This window comes from Neopsephotus bourkii, unplaced genomic scaffold (genome assembly GCF_033783945.1).
Source record: "Neopsephotus bourkii isolate Nb327-2 ecotype Australia unplaced genomic scaffold, CSIRO-AGI_Nbou_v1 NB_369, whole genome shotgun sequence".
NCBI lineage: Eukaryota > Metazoa > Chordata > Aves > Psittaciformes > Psittacidae > Neopsephotus > Neopsephotus bourkii.
The window spans coordinates 1,285,376-1,304,596 of record NW_026900875.1 but is presented as its reverse complement, the minus strand read 5'-3'; the positions used below and the strand labels follow the sequence as shown (position 1 = coordinate 1,304,596).

General features: G+C 56.5%; 1 protein-coding gene across 1 annotated transcript; it reads left to right on the top strand.

Annotated features, from left to right (window-relative positions):
• The first annotated feature begins 78 nt into the window (after positions 1-78).
• MUC4 (mucin 4, cell surface associated) lies at positions 79-18,981 on the top strand. Its single transcript, XM_061348859.1, has 32 exons — positions 79-1,120; positions 1,265-3,351; positions 5,590-5,637; positions 7,081-7,530; positions 7,861-8,559; positions 8,632-9,688; positions 10,010-10,149; positions 10,355-10,519; positions 10,599-10,754; positions 10,938-11,068; positions 11,296-11,384; positions 11,693-11,869; positions 11,957-12,100; positions 12,210-12,329; positions 12,514-12,716; positions 12,917-12,995; positions 13,164-13,334; positions 13,545-13,646; positions 13,852-14,088; positions 14,390-14,524; positions 14,621-14,799; positions 14,908-15,067; positions 15,155-15,253; positions 15,859-16,041; positions 16,131-16,204; positions 16,484-16,548; positions 16,822-17,021; positions 17,188-17,356; positions 17,447-17,620; positions 18,080-18,117; positions 18,203-18,300; positions 18,512-18,981. Exons 1-32 carry the CDS (start codon positions 79-81, stop codon positions 18,566-18,568), a joined length of 8,928 nt encoding a protein of 2,975 aa, XP_061204843.1. The 3' UTR covers positions 18,569-18,981.
• Positions 18,982-19,221: the final 240 nt, after the last annotated feature.

Genomic DNA, 19,221 nt, shown 5'->3' with positions numbered 1-19,221 from the left:
GTGGGTCTTGCCACAGCTGGTGGCGTTGCTGGGCCAGCTACAGCCACATCGTCCCCAGCTCCACATATCCCCACTGTAATGGGGATGAGCAAACCATTATCAGAGAGCAGTGCTGCTCCCACACAAACTGTGGAAGGGCCCAGAGTGCCTCTGGACAGCATCCCTGGAGAATCACTCCTGGGAACAACTGTTCCCCTGCAGAAAGGCACTGTGGCCAAGCCACCCGCGGATGCTGCTGGTGCACTGAAAGGTTCTTCCCCAGCTCCAGGTGGAGGTCTGTCACCACCGGTGGCACATGTCCCAGCTGCTCAACCAGTGCCAGGGACTAAAGCATCTTCTCCAGTAACTGGCAAATCGGCTGATGCCCATGAGTTGGTGCAGCTGGGCAATGGTATCGCTGCAGAGGGGATGCCGGGGACAGCATGGACTGAAATGCCACCACTCCACCAGGATAAGCACAGCATGTGGATGTTAGTCCACAGCACCAGTGAGAGCTCTGCTGAGCCACATGCAACCTCTGTTCTCCCGTCCCAGGAGGACGTGCTAGGGCTGGACAAGGCCACCTCACCTCTGGCCACAGCAACCAGCATCTTTCAGGACACAGGCAACATCATGAAGTTGGCAGCAGCCCCAGCCAGCCCTGCTACTGGCCTCCATGGTGCCCCAACCCATGCAGCCACAGAGGGAGCTAGAATGGCAGCCCCACCATCTGCAGACAACCCAAGTACATCCTCAGCAAAGGTCACCTTTTCTTCTGCCACAACTGGCACCAGTGAGGCTACACAGCCAGGGACACGTTTCTTATCCAGTGCTGGCCACAGTGCCCTGCAGGACTCCCCTTTGCCCTCCACTCAGCCACCTCCAGGCCTTTTGAGTCTGCTCCCTCATGGTGCTGTACCAGGAACAGGAGAGATGCTCTCTTCCAGCCACAGTGGGGCCCTTGGCACTGCTGGAGCCAATGCTGTCACTCACCCTCAGGCCACCCCAGCAGCTCCAGGCACACCAGCTATGGTGATGGACATCACCACTGCAGAGCAAGTCCCCACTCCATTGTTTGCAGCTCTGGGAAGCACTGGCACTGAGCTGGCATCCATCAGGAGCAAACCCAGAGCCACAAGAGGTACTTCTCCCCTGGAGACCAAGGCCACCCTGGTGGGGCTCAGCATGACGCTGTCCCCTCATGCATCTTCCGATAGCCCTGGTGATGCCTCTCCAGGGCCCTTTCTGCACTTCACAGGGTCTCTGTTGCCACATGTGCTCTCAGCAGGCCCTGGGGCCACCACAGCAGAGGTGGCTGCAAGTGGATCCCTTCCATCTGGACGGAGCATGGCCATGACCTTGTCCCTCAGGGGCGCTGGTGGAGCAGAAGGGCCAGCTTCCATCCATGTGATCATCAGTGCCGAATCATCACCAGAGACACCTGCCAAAGGGACTGAGGCTCCTGAAACCAGCCCCGCCACGGATCTGCGTGTCCTGCCTCCCAGGGGTGCTCACTCTGCTCCACCAGCCACGGCTAACCCAAGCCCAGCACCGGCCACAGCCAGTCCCCTCCGCAGTGCCACCACCAGCAAGACACCCCAGCCACCCCCCAGAAATGCAGCCATGGAGGGAGGCAGGGACAAGTCCCAGGTGAAAGAAGATGGCAGCACCACGCAGGCAGCTCCAGGCTCAACCCCGGCTGAAAATGCAAGGGTGGGTGCTGTGGCAGGCACCCCTCTCAGTGGCAGCACCACCCTAGAGACTGCCCTGCCGGAATCACCCTCTGCCACAGCCCATGTTGCTGCCTGGGACCGCAACTATCACACTGCTGGGCCCACCATGGACATGGATATGGGCATGGACTTAGATATGGATGCAGCTTCTCCCACCACAAGGAACAGGGCTATGGGGCTGCCTCTGGGGTTGCCCACTCCCATGGCTGGGGTGGCTGAGCCAGGCACTGGTGATGCCACCTTGGCACACTCTGGCGCAGGCAGCAAAAGCCCTACAGCAGTGGCCATCATGGGCACAGTGTCTCTTGAAGCTCCAGAGCTGGTTCCTGGTCTCACTCACAGTCCTGCTGAGCCAGAGGTCAGTGTGTCGTCTCCTGTCCCCAGGAGCACCCATCCGGTGGTGGTAGCACCCTCCACCACCCCCAGCATCACCATCACTCATCCAGCATCGGGAGCAGGTGATGCTAGGCTGGTCAGGATCACGACAACACTCCCTTCAGCTGTCCCCAGTGGTACCTCCACTGTCACCCCAAAGCCATTCCATGAAGCCACCAATAATAGACAAGACCCAGGCTTGAAAGCTCACAGCCCAGTCACTGAGGATGAGCCCATATCTGGGGGCTCCTCACTGGCTGTTGGCCACACACACATGTGGGAGACTACAGCTGCATCCTGGTCAGGTGCTGGGTTTACCACTGCTCAGGCAGACACGGCCCCTTTGGGGAGCAGTGCCAAGGGTGCAGCACCCCCAGCCAGCATTGACAGCACCTATGTGCCTGTTTCCAATAGTGGTGGCACAAGCCCAGACAAGACACCAGCTGCCAGCATTTTCCCTAGCAACAGCATCCTACACAGCACCTCAGCTGGATGGGAGAACTCTGTGATGACTGGGGCCACTGCAACCATGATATCTGCCACAGCAAAGGGAACCACCACCAGCAGTTCAGTGTCCCTCGCTCTAATGCACATAAAGGGAGGTGGAGGTAGGCAACCTGTCCTACACCCAGTAGAACACAGCCCTGTGGAGGAGATAGCTACAAGGACCTGGGATGTGCTCAGTACCAGCCCTACCATCACAGTGCCTGGTTCACCCCTTTTGAGCCCGTACGGACCAGCAGGGGAGCCAGCAACAGTACCCTCATCTCTGCTTGGATTTCATGCAGTTGGGGAGGCAAGAGCCAGAGAGAGTCTTTCAGAGCCGGAAAGAGGCACCAATTTGCCCAGAACTGTCAGCAACCATACCATGAGACAGGCAGAGAGCACATCAGCTCCTGCCTTCTGGACATCACCTTCGACATCTGCCTGGGGGAAGAAAACAACCATGACTGCAGACAGACAGAGAAGCATCACTGCAAAGAGCAAAACAGACATCACTGAGGGGAGCATGACTGCCATCACTGCAGAAACAAACACAGCCATGACTACACACAGGACCACAGTCATCACTGTAGACAGACCCAGAGCCACCACTGCAAACACAACCACAGCCATCACTGCAGACAGGCCTACAGCCACCCCTGCAGGAACAACCACAGCCATTGCTGCAGACAGAACCACAGCCATGACTACAGACAGAACCACAGTGAAAACTGCAGACACAATCACAACGATGATTTCAGGCACAAACACAGCCACGACTGTAGACAGACAGAAAGGAATCACTGCAGACATTGCCACAGCCATCACTGCAGACACAATCACATCTGCTAATGAAGACACAACCACAGCCACCACTTCAGACTCAACCACAGCCACTAATGCGTACAAACCAGCCATCACTGCAGATACAACCACAGCCACCACTGCAGACACAACCTCAGCCATCACTGCAGATACAACCACAGCCACCACTGCAGACACAACCTCAGCCATCACTGCAGATACAACCACAGCCATCACTGCAAACACAACCTCAGCCATCACTGCAGACACAAACTCAGCCATCACTGCAAACACAACTATAGCCACCACTGCAGACACAACCACAGCCATTACTGCAGACACAACCACAGCCATCACTGCAGACACAACCACAGCCATCACTGCAGACACAGACACAGCCAACACTGCAGACACAACCTCAGCCACCACTGCAGACACAACCTCAGCCATCACTGCAGACACAACCACAGCCACCACTGCAGACGCAACCACAGCCACCACAGCAGATACAACCTCAGCCAGCACTGCAGACACAACCACAGCCATCACGGCAAACACAACTACAGCCATCACTGCAGACACAAACACAGCCATCACTGCAGACACAACTACAGCCATCACTGCAGATACAACTACAGCCATCACTGCAGATACAACCACAGCCACCACTGCAGATACAACCTCAGCCAGCACTGCAGACACAACCACAGCCAGCACTGCAGATACAACCACAGCCAGCACTGCAAACACAACTACAGCCACCACTGCAGACACAACCACAGCCATCACTGAAAACACGTCAGCCACCACCGCAGATGCAACAACAGCCATCACTGCAGACACAACCTCAGCCATCACTGCAGATACAACCACAGCCATCACTGAAGACACAACCTCAGCCATCACTGCAGGCACAACCACAGCCATCACTGCAAACACAGCCACAGCCACCACTGCAAACACAACCACAGCCACCACTGCAGACACAACCTCAGCCATCACTGCAGATACAACCTCAGCCAGCACTGCAGATACAACCACAGCCACCACTGCAGACATAACCACAGCCATCACTGCAAACACAGCCACAGCCACCACTGCAAACACAACCACAGCCACCACTGCAGACACAACCTCAGCCATCACTGCAGATACAACCTCAGCCAGCACTGCAGATACAACCACAGCCACCACTGCAGACATAACCACAGCCACCACTGCAGACATAACCACAGCCACCACTGCAGATACAACCTCAGCCATCACTGCAGATACAACCTCAGCCATCACTGCAGATACAACCTCAGCCATCACTGCAGATACAACCACAGCCACCACTGCAGACATAACCACAGCAACCACTGCAGATACAACCACAGCCATCACTGCAGACACAACCACAGCCACCACTGCAGACACAACCACAGCCACCACTGCAGACACAACCACAGCCATCACTGCAGACACAACCACAGCCACCACTGCAGACACAACCTCAGCCATCACTGCAGACACAACCTCAGCCAGCACTGCAGACACAACCACAGCCACCACTGCAGACACAACCACAGCCATCACTGCAGACACAACCACAGCCATCACTGCAGACACGACCTCAGCCATCACTGCAAACACAACTACAGCCATCACTGCAGATACAACCTCAGCCAGCACTGCAGACACAACCTCAGCCATCACTGCAGATACAACCACAGCCATCACTGCAGATACAACCACAGCCACCACTGCAGACACAACCTCAGCCATCACTGCAGACACAACCACAGCCATCACTGCAGATACAACCACAGCCACCACTGCAGACACAACCTCAGCCATCACTGCAGACACAGACACAGCCACCACTGCAGATACAACCTCAGCCAGCACTGCAGACACAACCTCAGCCATCACTGCAGACACAACCACAGCCATCACTGCAGACACAACCACAGCCACCACTGCAGATACAACCACAGCCACCACTGCAGACACAACCACAGCCATCACTGCAGACACAACCACAGCCATCACTGCAGATACAACCACAGCCACCACTGCAGACACAACCACAGCCATCACTGCAGACACAACCACAGCCACCACTGCAGACACAACCACAGCCATCACTGCAGACACAACCACAGCCACCACTGCAGACACAACCTCAGCCATCACTGCAGACACAACCTCAGCCATCACTGCAGACACAACATCAGCCATCACTGCAGACACAACCACAGCCATCACTGCAGACACAACCTCAGCCATCACTGCAGATACAACCACAGCCATCACTGCAGACACAACCACAGCCATCACTGCAGACACAACCACAGCCACCACTGCAGACACAACCACAGCCACCACTGCAGACACAACCACAGCCATCACTGCAGACACAACCTCAGCCATCACTGCAAACACAACCACAGCCATCACTGCAAACACGTCAGCCACCACTGCAGATGCAACCACAGCCATCACTGCAGACACAACCTCAGCCATCACTGCAGATACAACCACAGCCATCACTGCAGATACAAGCACAGCCATCACTGCAAATACAACCACAGCCACCACTGCAGACACAACCACAGCCACCACTGCAGACACAACCACAGCCATCACTGCAGACACGACCTCAGCCATCACTGCAAACACAACCTCAGCCATCACTGCAAACACGTCAGCCACCACTGCAGATGCAACCACAGCCATCACTGCAGACACAACCTCAGCCATCACTGCAGATACAACCACAGCCAGCACTGCAGACACAACCTCAGCCATCACTGCAGGCACAACCACAGCCATCACTGCAGACACAACCACAGCCACCACTGCAGACACAACCACAGCCACCACTGCAGACACAACCACAGCCACCACTGCAGACACAACCACAGCCACCACTGCAGACACAACCACAGCCACCACTGCAGACACAACCACAGCCACCACTGCAGACACAACCACAGCCACCACTGCAGACACAACCACAGCCACCACTGCAGACACAACCACAGCCACCACTGCAGACACAACCACAGCCACCACTGCAGACACAACCACAGCCACCACTGCAGACACAACCACAGCCACCACTGCAGACACAACCACAGCCACCACTGCAGACACAACCACAGCCACCACACACACCACAGCCATCACTGCAGACACAACCTCAGCCACCACTGCAGACACAACCACAGCCACCACTGCAGACACAACCACAGCCATCACTGCAGACACAACCACAGCCATCACTGCAGACACAACCACAGCCATCACTGCAGACACAACCACAGCCATCACTGCAGACACGACCTCAGCCATCACTGCAAACACAACTACAGCCATCACTGCAAACACGTCAGCCACCACTGCAGATGCAACCACAGCCATCACTGCAGACACAACCTCAGCCATCACTGCAGATACAACCTCAGCCAGCACTGCAGATACAAGCACAGCCACCACTGCAGATGCAACCACAGCCACCACTGCAGACACAACCACAGCCACCACTGCAGACACAACCACAGCCAGCACTGCAGATACAAACACAGCCACCACTGCAGACACAACCACAGCCATCACTGCAAACACGTCAGCCACCACTGCAGATGCAACCACAGCCACCACTGCAGACACAACCTCAGCCATCACTGCAGATACAACCACAGCCAGCACTGCAGATACAACCACAGCCAGCACTGCAGACACAACCTCAGCCATCACTGGAGGCACAACCACAGCCATCACTGCAGATACAATCACAGCCACCACTGCAGACACAACCACAGCCACCACTGCAGATACAACCACAGCCACCACTGCAGATACAACCACAGCCACCACTGCAGATACAACCTCAGCCAGCACTGCAGACACAACCACAGCCAGCACTGCAGATACAACCACAGCCACCACTGCAGACACAGCCACAGCCACCACTGCAGATACAACCACAGCCACCACTGCAGATACAACCACAGCCACCACTGCAGACACAACCACAGCCACCACTGCAGACACAACCACAGCCACCACTGCAGACACAACCTCAGCCACCACTGCAGATACAACCACAGCCATCACTGCAGATACAACCACAGCCACCACTGCAGATACAACCACAGCCACCACTGCAGACACAACCACAGCCACCACTGCAGATACAACCACAGCCACCACTGCAGACACAACCACAGCCACCACTGCAGACACAACCACAGCCACCACTGCAGACACAACCACAGCCACCACTGCAGACACAACCTCAGCCACCACTGCAGATACAACCACAGCCATCACTGCAGATACAACCACAGCCAGCACTGCAGATACAACCACAGCCACCACTGCAGACACAACCACAGCCACCACTGCAGATACAACCACAGCCACCACTGCAGATACAACCACAGCCACCACTGCAGACACAACCACAGCCACCACTGCAGACACAACCTCAGCCACCACTGCAGACACAACCTCAGCCACCACTGCAGATACAACCACAGCCATCACTGCAGATACAACCACAGCCAGCACTGCAGATACAACCACAGCCACCACTGCAGACACAACCACAGCCATCACTGCAGACACAACCACAGCCACCACTGCAGACACAACCACAGCCACCACTGCAGACACAACCACAGCCATCACTGCAGACACAACCACAGCCACCACTGCAGATACAACCACAGCCACCACTGCAGACACAACCACAGCCATCACTGCAGACAGAACCACAGCCATCACTGCAGACACAGACAAAGCCACCACTGCAGACACAACCTCAGCCATCACTGCAGGCACAACCTCAGCCATCACTGCAGACACAACCGCAGCCACGACTGCAAACACAACCACAACCACCACTGAAGACACAACCGCAGCCACCACTGCAGACACAACCGCAGCCACCACTGCAGACACAACCACAGCCACCACTGCAGACACAACCTCAGCCATCACTGCAGACACAACCACAGCCACCACTGAAGACACAACCACAGCCACTACTGCAGACACAACCACAGCCATCACTGCAGACAGACCCACAGCCACCACTGCAAACACAACCTCAGCCACCACTGCAGGAACAACCGCAGCCATCACCGCAGGCACAACCTCAGCCATCACTGCAGATACAACCACAGCCATCACTGCAAACACAACCTCAGCAACCACTGCAGACACAACCACAGCCATCACTGCAGACACAACCTCAGCCACCACTGCAGACACAACCACAGCCACCACTGCAGACACAACCACAGCCATCACTGCAGACACAACCACAGCCACCACTGCAGACACAACCACAGCCATCACTGCAGACACAACCACAGCCACCACTGCAGACACAACCTCAGCCATCACTGCAGACACAACCACAGCCACCACTGCAGACACAACCACAGCCACCACTGCAGACACAACCACAGCCACCACTGCAGACACAACCACAGCCACCACTGCAGACACAACCACAGCCATCACTGCAGACACAACCACAGCCATCACTGCAGACACAACCACAGCCACCACTGCAGACACAACCACAGCCATCACTGCAGACACAACCACAGCCACCACTGCAGACACAACCACAGCCACCACTGCAGACACAGCCACAGCCAGCACTGCAGACACAACCACAGCCACCACTGCAGACACAACCACAGCCATCACTGCAGACACAACCACAACCACCACTGCAGACACAACCACAGCCACCACTGCAGACACAACCACAGCCACCACTGCAGACACAACCACAGCCATCACTGCAGACACAACCACAACCATCACTGCAGACAGAACCTCAGCCACCACTGAAGACACAACCACAGCCATCACTGCAGATACAACCACAGCCACCACTGCAGACACGACCTCAGCCATCACTGCAGATACAACCACAGCCATCACTGCAGATACAACCACAGCCACCACTGCAGATACAACCAAAGCCATCACTGCAGACACAATCACAACGAGGATTTCAGGCGCAACCACAGCCACCACTGCAGACAGATTTAAAACCATCCCTGCAGGGAGCACTGCAGCTGTTGCATCCAAATTCTCATTGAGTCCAGGCAAGGAGGCAGGTGATGTCCTGGCTGAGGGCACTACCATATCTTTGAAACTAGCTGTTACCAGCAGACCTACCACTGCCCCATCTCCTGCCTTTGGGGCACAGAGGGGACTGGCCACAACATCAAGCACATCTTCCGACTCCACTGTTCATGGAAATCCTGCCCCTGAGCTCGCACCCACCAGTGGGATTGCAAGTAAGTAGATTCTCTTCATCCTAAAGCATAGAGCAGGAAGGGGTTAATCAGCTGTTGAAGGATTGTGATGTCTGAGGGCACCTGTGGCCAAGCCTGGGGCAGTTCATCCACAATGCATGTTAATCTGCCAGATTCAGGGTGAAAGACTTCTGGGAGCCTTTTCCAGGTTAAAAACCGGTTTGAAAGTTGGGTTACACTATCCAAGCAGTGGTCTGTCCAGGGGTAGCACTGGTGCAGCACGCAGGCAGCAAGCAGGTGAGTGTGCGCTGGCCATAGGAAAGATGGAGCAGACATTAATGGTTTTTCTCCTTTCCGTCTCAGTGCCGGCAGCCTTGCTCTACCCCTTCGGCACAAAGGAAGGGGACCAGGAGTGTGTCCAGAGGACAGTGGATTTTAACTCCCCCCTGTTCAAGCCAGAGATCGGGTTCCCCTTTGGGAATTCACTGCAGGATGCTCTCTACGTGAGTTTCCACCTTGCTGAGCATGTCAGGGATGTGCAGGCTCTTTGGTAGAAAAACATCCCACAGAAATGGAGCAGAAACTGAATTTCATTGAAGATATTTTTTTTTGCAGTTAAAAATGCCTGTTTTCAGCTCACCCATGAGGGCTAAAGGCCTCCCCAGGAGTTGCCTGGGATGTCAGCAATGAACAAGTTATTCTGGTTAGTTTACAGATAATGGACAGATCATTTTCCCACCCACGGACAACTACGTCCCCTCCAATCCCAACCCACCTCCCCAGGGCTTCAGTGGGCAGGAGGGTTTGCCAATGGTGGCCGCCTTCTGGGACGACGCAGATTTCTCCGGGGGTGTCGGCACTACCTGGTACCAGGTCAGGGCAACCAAAGGTGTTCTCCTGGGAGACCCCAGCTCCCAGCTTGCCCATTTTTACTCTCTCTCTTGCCAATCAGGAGTACTCCACACTCAGCTCTACCCGAGACCCCCTTGTTCATGATGTGGAAGCAAAGATCAAGAAATACCTGAAAATCCCCTACGTAGCAAAATGGACCTTGAAGGTGACATGGGAGAAGGCTCCAGCGTACCCGTCCCAGAGGAATGACACCCGGGTGAGCAGCGTGGGACTCAGGTGATGGGGGGACTGTCACCAGCGATGGCCAGGGCAGAGCTGGGCTGCTGGTCTCCTGTACCTTGATGCAGGTGTTTCAGGTCTCACCACCACAGTCTGCACTGCAGGAAGAGCAGGGGAGGCTTTGGTGGTGCTAAGGGCGGGCGTGCCTTGTGTTCTCCAGACGAACACCTACCAGGCAATCCTCACCACTGATGGGAACCGTTCCTTCACCCTGCTGCTGTACCAGGATGGCGGGATGCAGTGGGACTACACCAAGCTGGCTGCAGACAACGTGCTGATTGGCTTCTCCAGGTGCTGTGCACATGTGTGGCTGTGTTTTGGGGGAGCAGGGATTTCTCCCAGTATTATGTTGGGACCATCTGAGACCTTAACCCCAGGGAAGCCAAGCTCCCACCCCTAAAGCAACCCTGTCCCATTTAAACCCTTCTCCCATAGCAATTCCTATCCCAGCTGCTCTGCAGGGAGAGGAGGAGGGTTGTGTTAGGAGGGTGACCCCCAAACTTTGTGTCTCCACACAGTGGCAATGGCTATGCCCAAAACAATGAGCTGACTCAAAAGCCGGCGGCTGTCAAGTACCGACCTGACCAGCACAGCAGCACCAGCACCGGTATGATGAGGGGGGAGTCCATGAGGCAGGTCAGGATGGAGGGATCCGTGTGCTCTGTGCTGGGAGCATGTTCCCAGGACTTGCCCCTCTGAGGTGATGGCCAGCAAAGCCACTGAGCCAGGGGTGGCCACTGAGAGCAGAACATGGGTGTCCTGTGTCCTGCTGTGGCTTGCTACAGCCAAGCCAGCTCTAGAGGGAGCCTGGAGAGTTTGTGTGAGGTCAATGTCCAGGGACGGCTGTCCTGCGGGATCCCCCTCAGAGCAAGGTGAGATCCCAGTGGGGCGGTGCTGTTCTCTGGTTGCTCCCAGATGTGCGTGGTCTGTGGATCTACAGGCTGGACAGCCGCTCCCGGGTGAACTACAGGCTGCGGTGCCTGGCGTGGCTGGACGCAGAGCCATCACCAGCCGCCTGGAACGCTCAGCTCCCACCCTGCCCCTGTTCCTGGCCCCAGGCAGAGCTGGACCCTCGCTTCCGCCTCAGTGCAGGTGCCAAGCGCAGCACCCCCAGGGCCAGCCACAGGTATGTGGTGCCCTCTGCTCTGGGGTGGCCGTCATCCTCCCGCACCATTTCAGGCCCAGCAGACCCCTCCGTGAGGATGCTGCGCACTGCATCCCCAAGCCTGGCGGGAGCCGGGGTGCGGTGTCTGTACCGAGATAGGAGCTTGCTTGAAGGCTGGCAGGAAAGAGCATGGAGCCTCCCCATTCACCCTGCCGCTGGTAAGTGGGCATCAGCTCTGCCTTTACACTTTACACACCAAACACTGAGCGCTCTGCAAGCGCAACGGGGACCCCAACACCCCTGGCACCCAGCTGCCTTACCCCTCAGATGGGGAGCTGGAGGCATTTGACTGGTGCTGTCAGCGCGTTGGGAAGCCCCTGTTCTGTGCAAGGTTTGCTGAGAAGAGACCAAGGGTTGGCTGCGAGGGATATATGCCACCCACCCCTGGTGAGTCCCCAGGGCTCTAACTCCTCTGTGCCAGGGTACTGGGTGGGTGACATGTCCGTACACAGATCCCCTCTGCAGAGCATCCAGAGGCTGATCTCCTCCATGAAGTGGCACTATCATTTCCTGCCTGACACCAGGCTTATTTTCCTTCCCCCAAAATGGCTCCATGTCTTTTGGACAACAGCTGGTGCCTTTGGGGACCCCCACATCACCACTATGGATGGACTCACCTACACCTTCAATGGCCTTGGGGACTTTGCCCTGCTGCTAGCTAGTGATGCCCAGACCAGCTTTGTGCTGCACGGCCGCACAGTCCGGACTGGCATGGCTCAGGCCACCAATTTCGTGGCCTTTGCTGCCCAGTACACCTCCACCACCACAACAACAGTGAGTAGAGGAAATCTGGGTATCAGTTTGAGCTTCTAAAGGGAATGAAGAGCACATCCAGCCCTGGTGAATGGCCCTGGCACTGAGCCTCTCTGCCAGGGCTGGAGGAGGACACAGCTTAGCTCAAGTGTCCCCAGCATGGGGGGATGGCAGGAAGGATGAGCAGAGGGGCTGACCAGGACATCTGCTGTGATTTGCAGGTTGAGTGGACCTTGGGGAGCTGGGGTGATGTCCAAGTCCTCCTGAACCATGAAACCATCCAGTTTTCCTACGCCCAAGGTGAGCAGGTTGTGCAGTTAAAAGTTAAAGGTATCTGCAGGACTGATGAGTGTCTCCATCCCCACTCAGCTGGGGTGGATGGAGAGCATTCCCCTCCACAAGTTCTGGGGCATCATTTCAGACCCCAGCCTTGCACGGATCTCCCTCTGTGCTCTCCTTCCCTTGCAGATATGGGTGCTGAGGTGTACTACAGCCCTGGTGTCCTGCTGGTCAATGGCTCTTCTATCACGGCTGTTTTCAATGGGGCCATTGCCATCACCGTCTCAGCCACCTCCAGGATCCTCAACATGGTCTGCAGCCTTCCCGATCAATACCGCAACAGCACCAAGGGCCTCCTGGGTAAGGACTTCTGGCACTGCTGCAGAGCCAGGGTGTAAAGTCCCCTTCCGACCCTAAAGCAGACTGGAAAAACCTGGGGGGGGGGGGAAGGGGGGGGACACCAACATATTTTCAAGGCAGGGACCCCTGAGTCTAAACTAAACATGGGCCGGCACCAGAGAGGAGTGTCAGCCCTGGGGAGACTTCAGTCCTCGGGTGATGCTTCACCAGGTGTGTGGGACCATGACCCTGCAGACGACTTCCAGATGCCAAATGGTACCAGCATCCCTGTGAACAGCAGTGAGGAGGAGATCTACAGCTATGGTTTGACCTGTATGTTCAGGCTCGGGATCTACCTTGGTGATTCCCCTGTTCCTGTGCCTTCTGGCTACGCTTTGGCTGGAGGCATTTTGACACTTGCCTGAGCAGAAGTGATGCGAGGGAAGCCCTTTGGTCTCCTCACTGCTCTGTGGATGATACTTAAAGTACAAGAAACCTTAAAAACCCAAGGCCATACCCATGGTGTACTCTCTTGCAGGGGCTGTTGGAGAGCACAGCCTGTTTACTCAGCCTCTGGGTTTACCAGCAATGAACTTCACACCCATCTTCTTGTCTCGGCTGCGGCAGGAGGATGAAAGCCAGTACCAGCTGGCAGCCTCACAGTGCCGTGGCAGCAAGGAGTGCATCTATGATTCACTGAGCACAGGGGACATGGCTCTGGGTCTGGCCACCCAGAACTTCACAGCCGACTTCCAGCAGAAGAAGACAGTACTCAGTAAGTGGACATCTAAGAAGCCATAGCTTTGGCAACTGGGCAGTGCCCTGCTCGCACACTGTCTTCTCTTGCTCCATGTGAGTCAGGAGAGAAGTCAACAAGGTCTCAGAGTTGCATTGCCTGGCTGGCTGGTCTCAAAGCCTGGGAGATGCCACCACGCTGTGCAACACAAGGGCCTCGTCGGTGGGCAGTCATGGTAGCATCTGCCTGGGTTCCTGTCCTCACCATGAGGGACTCAGAGCCAACATGTGCCAAAGATGTAGCTACCAACCAATTGTGTGCTGAGCTGCTCTTTCCTCAGATGCCTTCCCTCCCATCATCACTGGTGATGCGTCACTCACAGCCTTTAGGACAGAAAGGGTCAGGAGGCAGTACCGTGCTGTGGGGCTGGGTGCACACTTTGTCCCCCACCTCTCACCAGAGCTCAACATATCGGGTAAGGAAGGAGCGATGAGGCAGCAGGGATGGGATGGGGCGATACTGGTCACCAGCCCACTGCCACCTCCTCTAACTCCCACCTCTCCCCTGGCAGAGAGTGGCACCTTGACGTGGGAGCCCCGTGGGACAGCCCCACTCACCATCGACCTGGAGGCTATTGGGTCCAACAACCTCTCTGCCCTCCTCCAGCTCCACTTCACACTTTGCAGCTGCAGCAGGATCCAGGAGTGCGATTACAGCAACACCGTTACCGTTGGGGGGTCCTCCCTGCAGGTAGAGTGCTAGAAACCCAGTGCCTCATCGTGCCTGTCCCCACAGCTCTGTTCTCTGTCCATCCATCCTGCTCATGTCCCATAAGTGAGTGTCACTGTCTCCTTCCAGTTGGCAGCCTGCAGGTGTGAGGGTGGCTACTCGGGTCCCTTGTGCCAGGACCCTCCGGACCCCTGTGCCCAGGGATGCTTCCCTGGGGTGCGCTGCGACTCCCTTGCTGGCTGCGGCCCCTGCCCAGCTGGCCTGACTGGTGACGGGCGGCACTGCTCAGGTGACAAGGGCTTGCCATGGCCACAGGGCACCCATGGGATCCCCACCAAGGTGCTCATCCCGGTGCCATGCTGCATTGCCTCGGCAGATATCGACGAGTGCGCTCAGGGGACGGCATGCCTGGGGAACACCACGTGCACCAACACGGTGGGCAGCTACACCTGCTCCTGCCCAGCTGGCGAGGAGGGTGAGTACGGGCACTGTTCTCATCCCCACTATCCCCTGGGCCTCAGAAGAGGGCTCCCAAACTGGAGAGAGAAGGGGGAGCTGGCTGAGCTCTGTACACAAGCCCTTGCTCTCCTTAACAGAAGGGACTGGAATCCAGCACTGCTCATGCTCCTGGGCATGACCCTGCCTCAGGTCCTGCCTCAGTATTCCTCTGGGGAGGGAAAATTTTCTCATGCAATTTTTCTCTTTGGGAAAAAAAAAAATAATCTCATCCCATCAAAGTTCAAATGCACATGCAGAGGTTGGGGGGGCTAGAATCAAATCTTTTTTTCGGGTGGCCGGGGGGAAGGGGGTTGGGTGAGTGATGGTTTTTGCTCCTATTCTAACGCAGCGAGCTGAGATTTCCCGAGGGTGAAAGGCTTCAGCGGGGAGGAGGAGGTGCAGCGCTGTTCCTTGAGGACCTGAATTTATACTAAAAGTCCTAATGTGTTAAAAAAAAAACCCAAAAACATGAAACTTGTAAGAAAGGTGCTACAGAGCAGCAGGGGATGGCTCAGTGGGCTGGGGCTCTCTGCCTGCAGCCAGGCTCCTGCCTCAGCCTGACCTGGGCTCCCCATCCTGCAGGGGAGGGGCCAGGCTGTGGCTCAGCCTGCGGCTCCCGCTCCTGCCCCACGGGATACTGCAATAACGGGGGACGCTGCCACTTGCACCCCATCACCTGCACCCCCAGCTGCGCCTGCCCCCCGGCCTTCACCGACCAGCGCTGCCTGGTGGCAGGGGGGGATTTTCGGCCGTTGCCCAGCGCAGGTGGGTGCCTGTGCCCGGTGGGTGTGAGCCCCAGCCCCGCTCACGCCGGTGCAGGGATGCAGAGCCGCTGCTGTGCTTCCCCCTGGCAGGCCTGCCCCGGAGGAGCATCCGGCTGCGGGCCAGGACGCTGCGAAACGCCACTGCCGAGGAAGTCAATGGCACTGTATGTCACCAGAGGGGATGGGCTCAGGGAGGGGGATGCACCAGCATGGCAGCTTGGGGTGCCCATGCCTTCATGCGCTCCCCTCCTGGGAGATTCACAGGGATCCAATGGATCCACAGGGCTGGAGGGAGGCAGTGCCAGCCATATGATGCTGGCTACAGCCATGTGCCAGGTCCCCAGTGTGTGAATGGAAGGCCAGAGCAGCCCCTGGGGCTTGGCCACAGTGCCCACACTGCCCTTCAGCTCCTCCCTACTGCCCTTCCATTTCCTCCACCACAGGTCTCAGCCATCCTGGCCTCCCTGGAGGTAAAGGCTTTCCAGTGCAACACCAACATCACCCAAATGTGAGTCAGCTGTGGAGCAGCCCCGTGACCACCCCAGAGAGTCAGCAGAGCAAGACTGGGCATGGGGCCATGGGGTTTGGGACACAAAGGGCAGTTCCACCCACCAGCCCTGATGCTGATAAACCCTTGGAGACACAAGCCCCATGGCACCTTCCATCTCCTGCCTCATTCCTTCTTTACCACACACCCAACGGGGAAACTGAGGCACGGTGAGGCTTGGTCACTCTGTGATGCAGCAACAGCTCTGCCAGCAGCACCATCTTTTCCCCGCAGGAGAGGCAGTGATGGATTCACCTTCGCAGTGGTGTCTGAGTTCGCCTATGACAGCCGCGGCACCATCATCAAATTCCTGAATGAGGAGCTGCCGGGGGCCATCACCGGCGCCTTCAACAGGCACTGGGGACAGCGGGAAGCAGGCACTCGCCTCCTCTTCCACCGCCTGCACCGGGACAACATCACTGACCTGGTGAAGCGTGAGTTGCAGGGGAGCCCAGGAGGAGCACCCCGCTGTCCCCATTGTCCTCATCACCCTGTGTGCCCTGGGGTTCCTGTAACAACCACAGGGGGGGTGGGTGGGCAGCAGTCCTCAGGCATGGATCCAGCTCAGGGAGGTGATGAATCCATTCCTTCACTCCTCAGTGACAGTGGCTGAGCTGCGACACTATTTCCCCTGCAATCTGTATGGTTACAAAGGATACCAGCTTCACTATGTGGGGACTGTCGGCTTCGTCTGCATCTCCCCTTGCAAGAAGGGCTACTGCCAGCATGGTGGCCAGTGCCAGCACCTGCCCGAGGGTCCCACCTGCAGGTAGCAGCAGCTCTGGGATGTGCAAAGCCATCTGGCACTGCTGCTTCTCCCCACATCTCTCCATCACCTCTCATCTTTCCCTATCCACAGCTGCCTGCCCTTCTCCATGTTCTCTCCAGTCGGTGCCCGGTGCGAGCAGCTGGCCATCAGCTTCACTGCCTTCCTCAGCATCTTGCTGGTAGTCGTGGCTCTGCTCTGCCTCTCACTCGGCATCGTCTGCCTGGCCTCACACCTCTGCCACCGGCAGCGCCGCCAGCACCAGGGGTAAGCCATAGGCTGGACCACGGTGGGCGGTGCTGTGGGTGCAGCGGGGAAAGGAGTTTGGGTGTCAGCAGCAAAAGCTGGTGGAAAATCCATCTCTGGAAGACCCACCACCAGTGGAACCCCTCTGGCCTGGGCAGAGGGAGCCTGCCATGGGGAAGAGGCTGGGCTGGGTGATCTTTCAGCATCTTCCTAGTCATCTGCTGCCCAGAGGTATGATAACATCAGTGGGTTGAACATTAGCTTACCTTTTTGACCTGTGTCAAGGGAATATTTGCATTTCTTCTTCATCCCACCTAGTGCTCAGTTACAGACAGACTTTCTATTTAATTTTAATGCCATACAAATAATTTCCACTGCCATTCATGTTGGTCTAGAAAAGGTTGGTCAGGAGGCAAGGCCAGGCAAGGGCTCTCCCAGCCTCCCCTGACATGTCATCCCCTTTCTTTTCTCCCCTCCCAGGGCCAGGGACACCTTCTGGATGCCACGGCCCTTCTCCTGTGAGTACATCCCTGCAACCCCTCCTCACACCAGCTCTGCTTCACCCCAGTCTTCCTTGACCTCTGATCATCTTCCCCACTCCAGCTCTGACGATGGCAGGAGAGCAAGCAGAGCCCACCCACTCTCACTCCATGGAAAGCCTTTGGGAACTGCAGCTCCAGCCCGTTGACCCCCTAGTCCAGGTATGCCCAGAGGTTATTGTCCCCATTATGGGTCGGAATGGGGGACTGCTGGATGGGGACAGATGTCCTAACCTTATGCCTCCAAGATGCTCAGGAGCCATGCCTTGTGCCAGAGCATCACGGTTGCTTTGGCTGGCATTGTTGTCAGTGCTGTTGAGCTCATCACAAAGAGAAGCACCAACAGAAAGTGTGGCTTGTCCCTTCTTTACAGATGAGGATCCAGAGACCCCACATCAGCCCTCCAAGCCAGCCCCCCCAGCAGCCTTAGCTTGCCACTGGTCCTGCCCCAGCACCCCTGGGCTCACAGAGGAGCCAGCTGCTGCTTCCAGCCCCACCACCCGCTCTCAAGGTCTCCAGCAACAGCGCCTGCATGGAGGCAGGGGATGGCAGCTGTCCTTTGGAGCCTGGTGCTTGTGGGAGGACTCACTCTGGAGGAAGTGGTTTCATTGAATCAGAAATGTGCTGTTACAGTGGATGGCCAAAGCAAGAGGATTTTACCTTCCACTGAGGACCTTGCAGAGGCAACTGGGATAATCCTTGAGTGTGTCTGCACTGGGGTATGCTTTAGTGCAACATAACCAGACCTAGCAGAGCCACTGATATGGTCAGGTGGAACAATGCAGTGATTATAACCCATTAGGAACAAAATAGAATAAATCAACAATGATGGCATGCTGCTAAGTTGCCTGTACCCCATGGTGCCCATGCACCAGCCCTCCTTCCTTGTCACGAACCTCTCAAGTTCCTGCTTTCTGCTGGTTCCATTTGCAGGACCAAAGACAAGATGGATGTACCTTCTTCAATTGCTCCATCCCCTCATTCTCCCTGCAGAGCTGTAAGTTTCCCCTCACTGCTCTTGCCAGGCACTACTCACAGTGGCTCAGATCATGCAGGTTGGGCTATGGTCGCCCCAAATGGCCC

Bases quoted from the DNA above. Each gene is read 5' to 3' on its own strand.
- MUC4 (XM_061348859.1), top strand. From the start codon at position 79: ATGGGGATGAGCAAACCATTATCAGAGAGCAGTGCTGCTCCCACACAA. The intron at 1,121-1,264 runs GTACTTCTCCCC...ATGTGCTCTCAG, and splicing joins CAAACCCAGAGCCACAAGAG to CAGGCCCTGGGGCCACCACA. The intron at 13,335-13,544 runs GTAAGGACTTCT...ATGCTTCACCAG, and splicing joins CAGCACCAAGGGCCTCCTGG to GTGTGTGGGACCATGACCCT.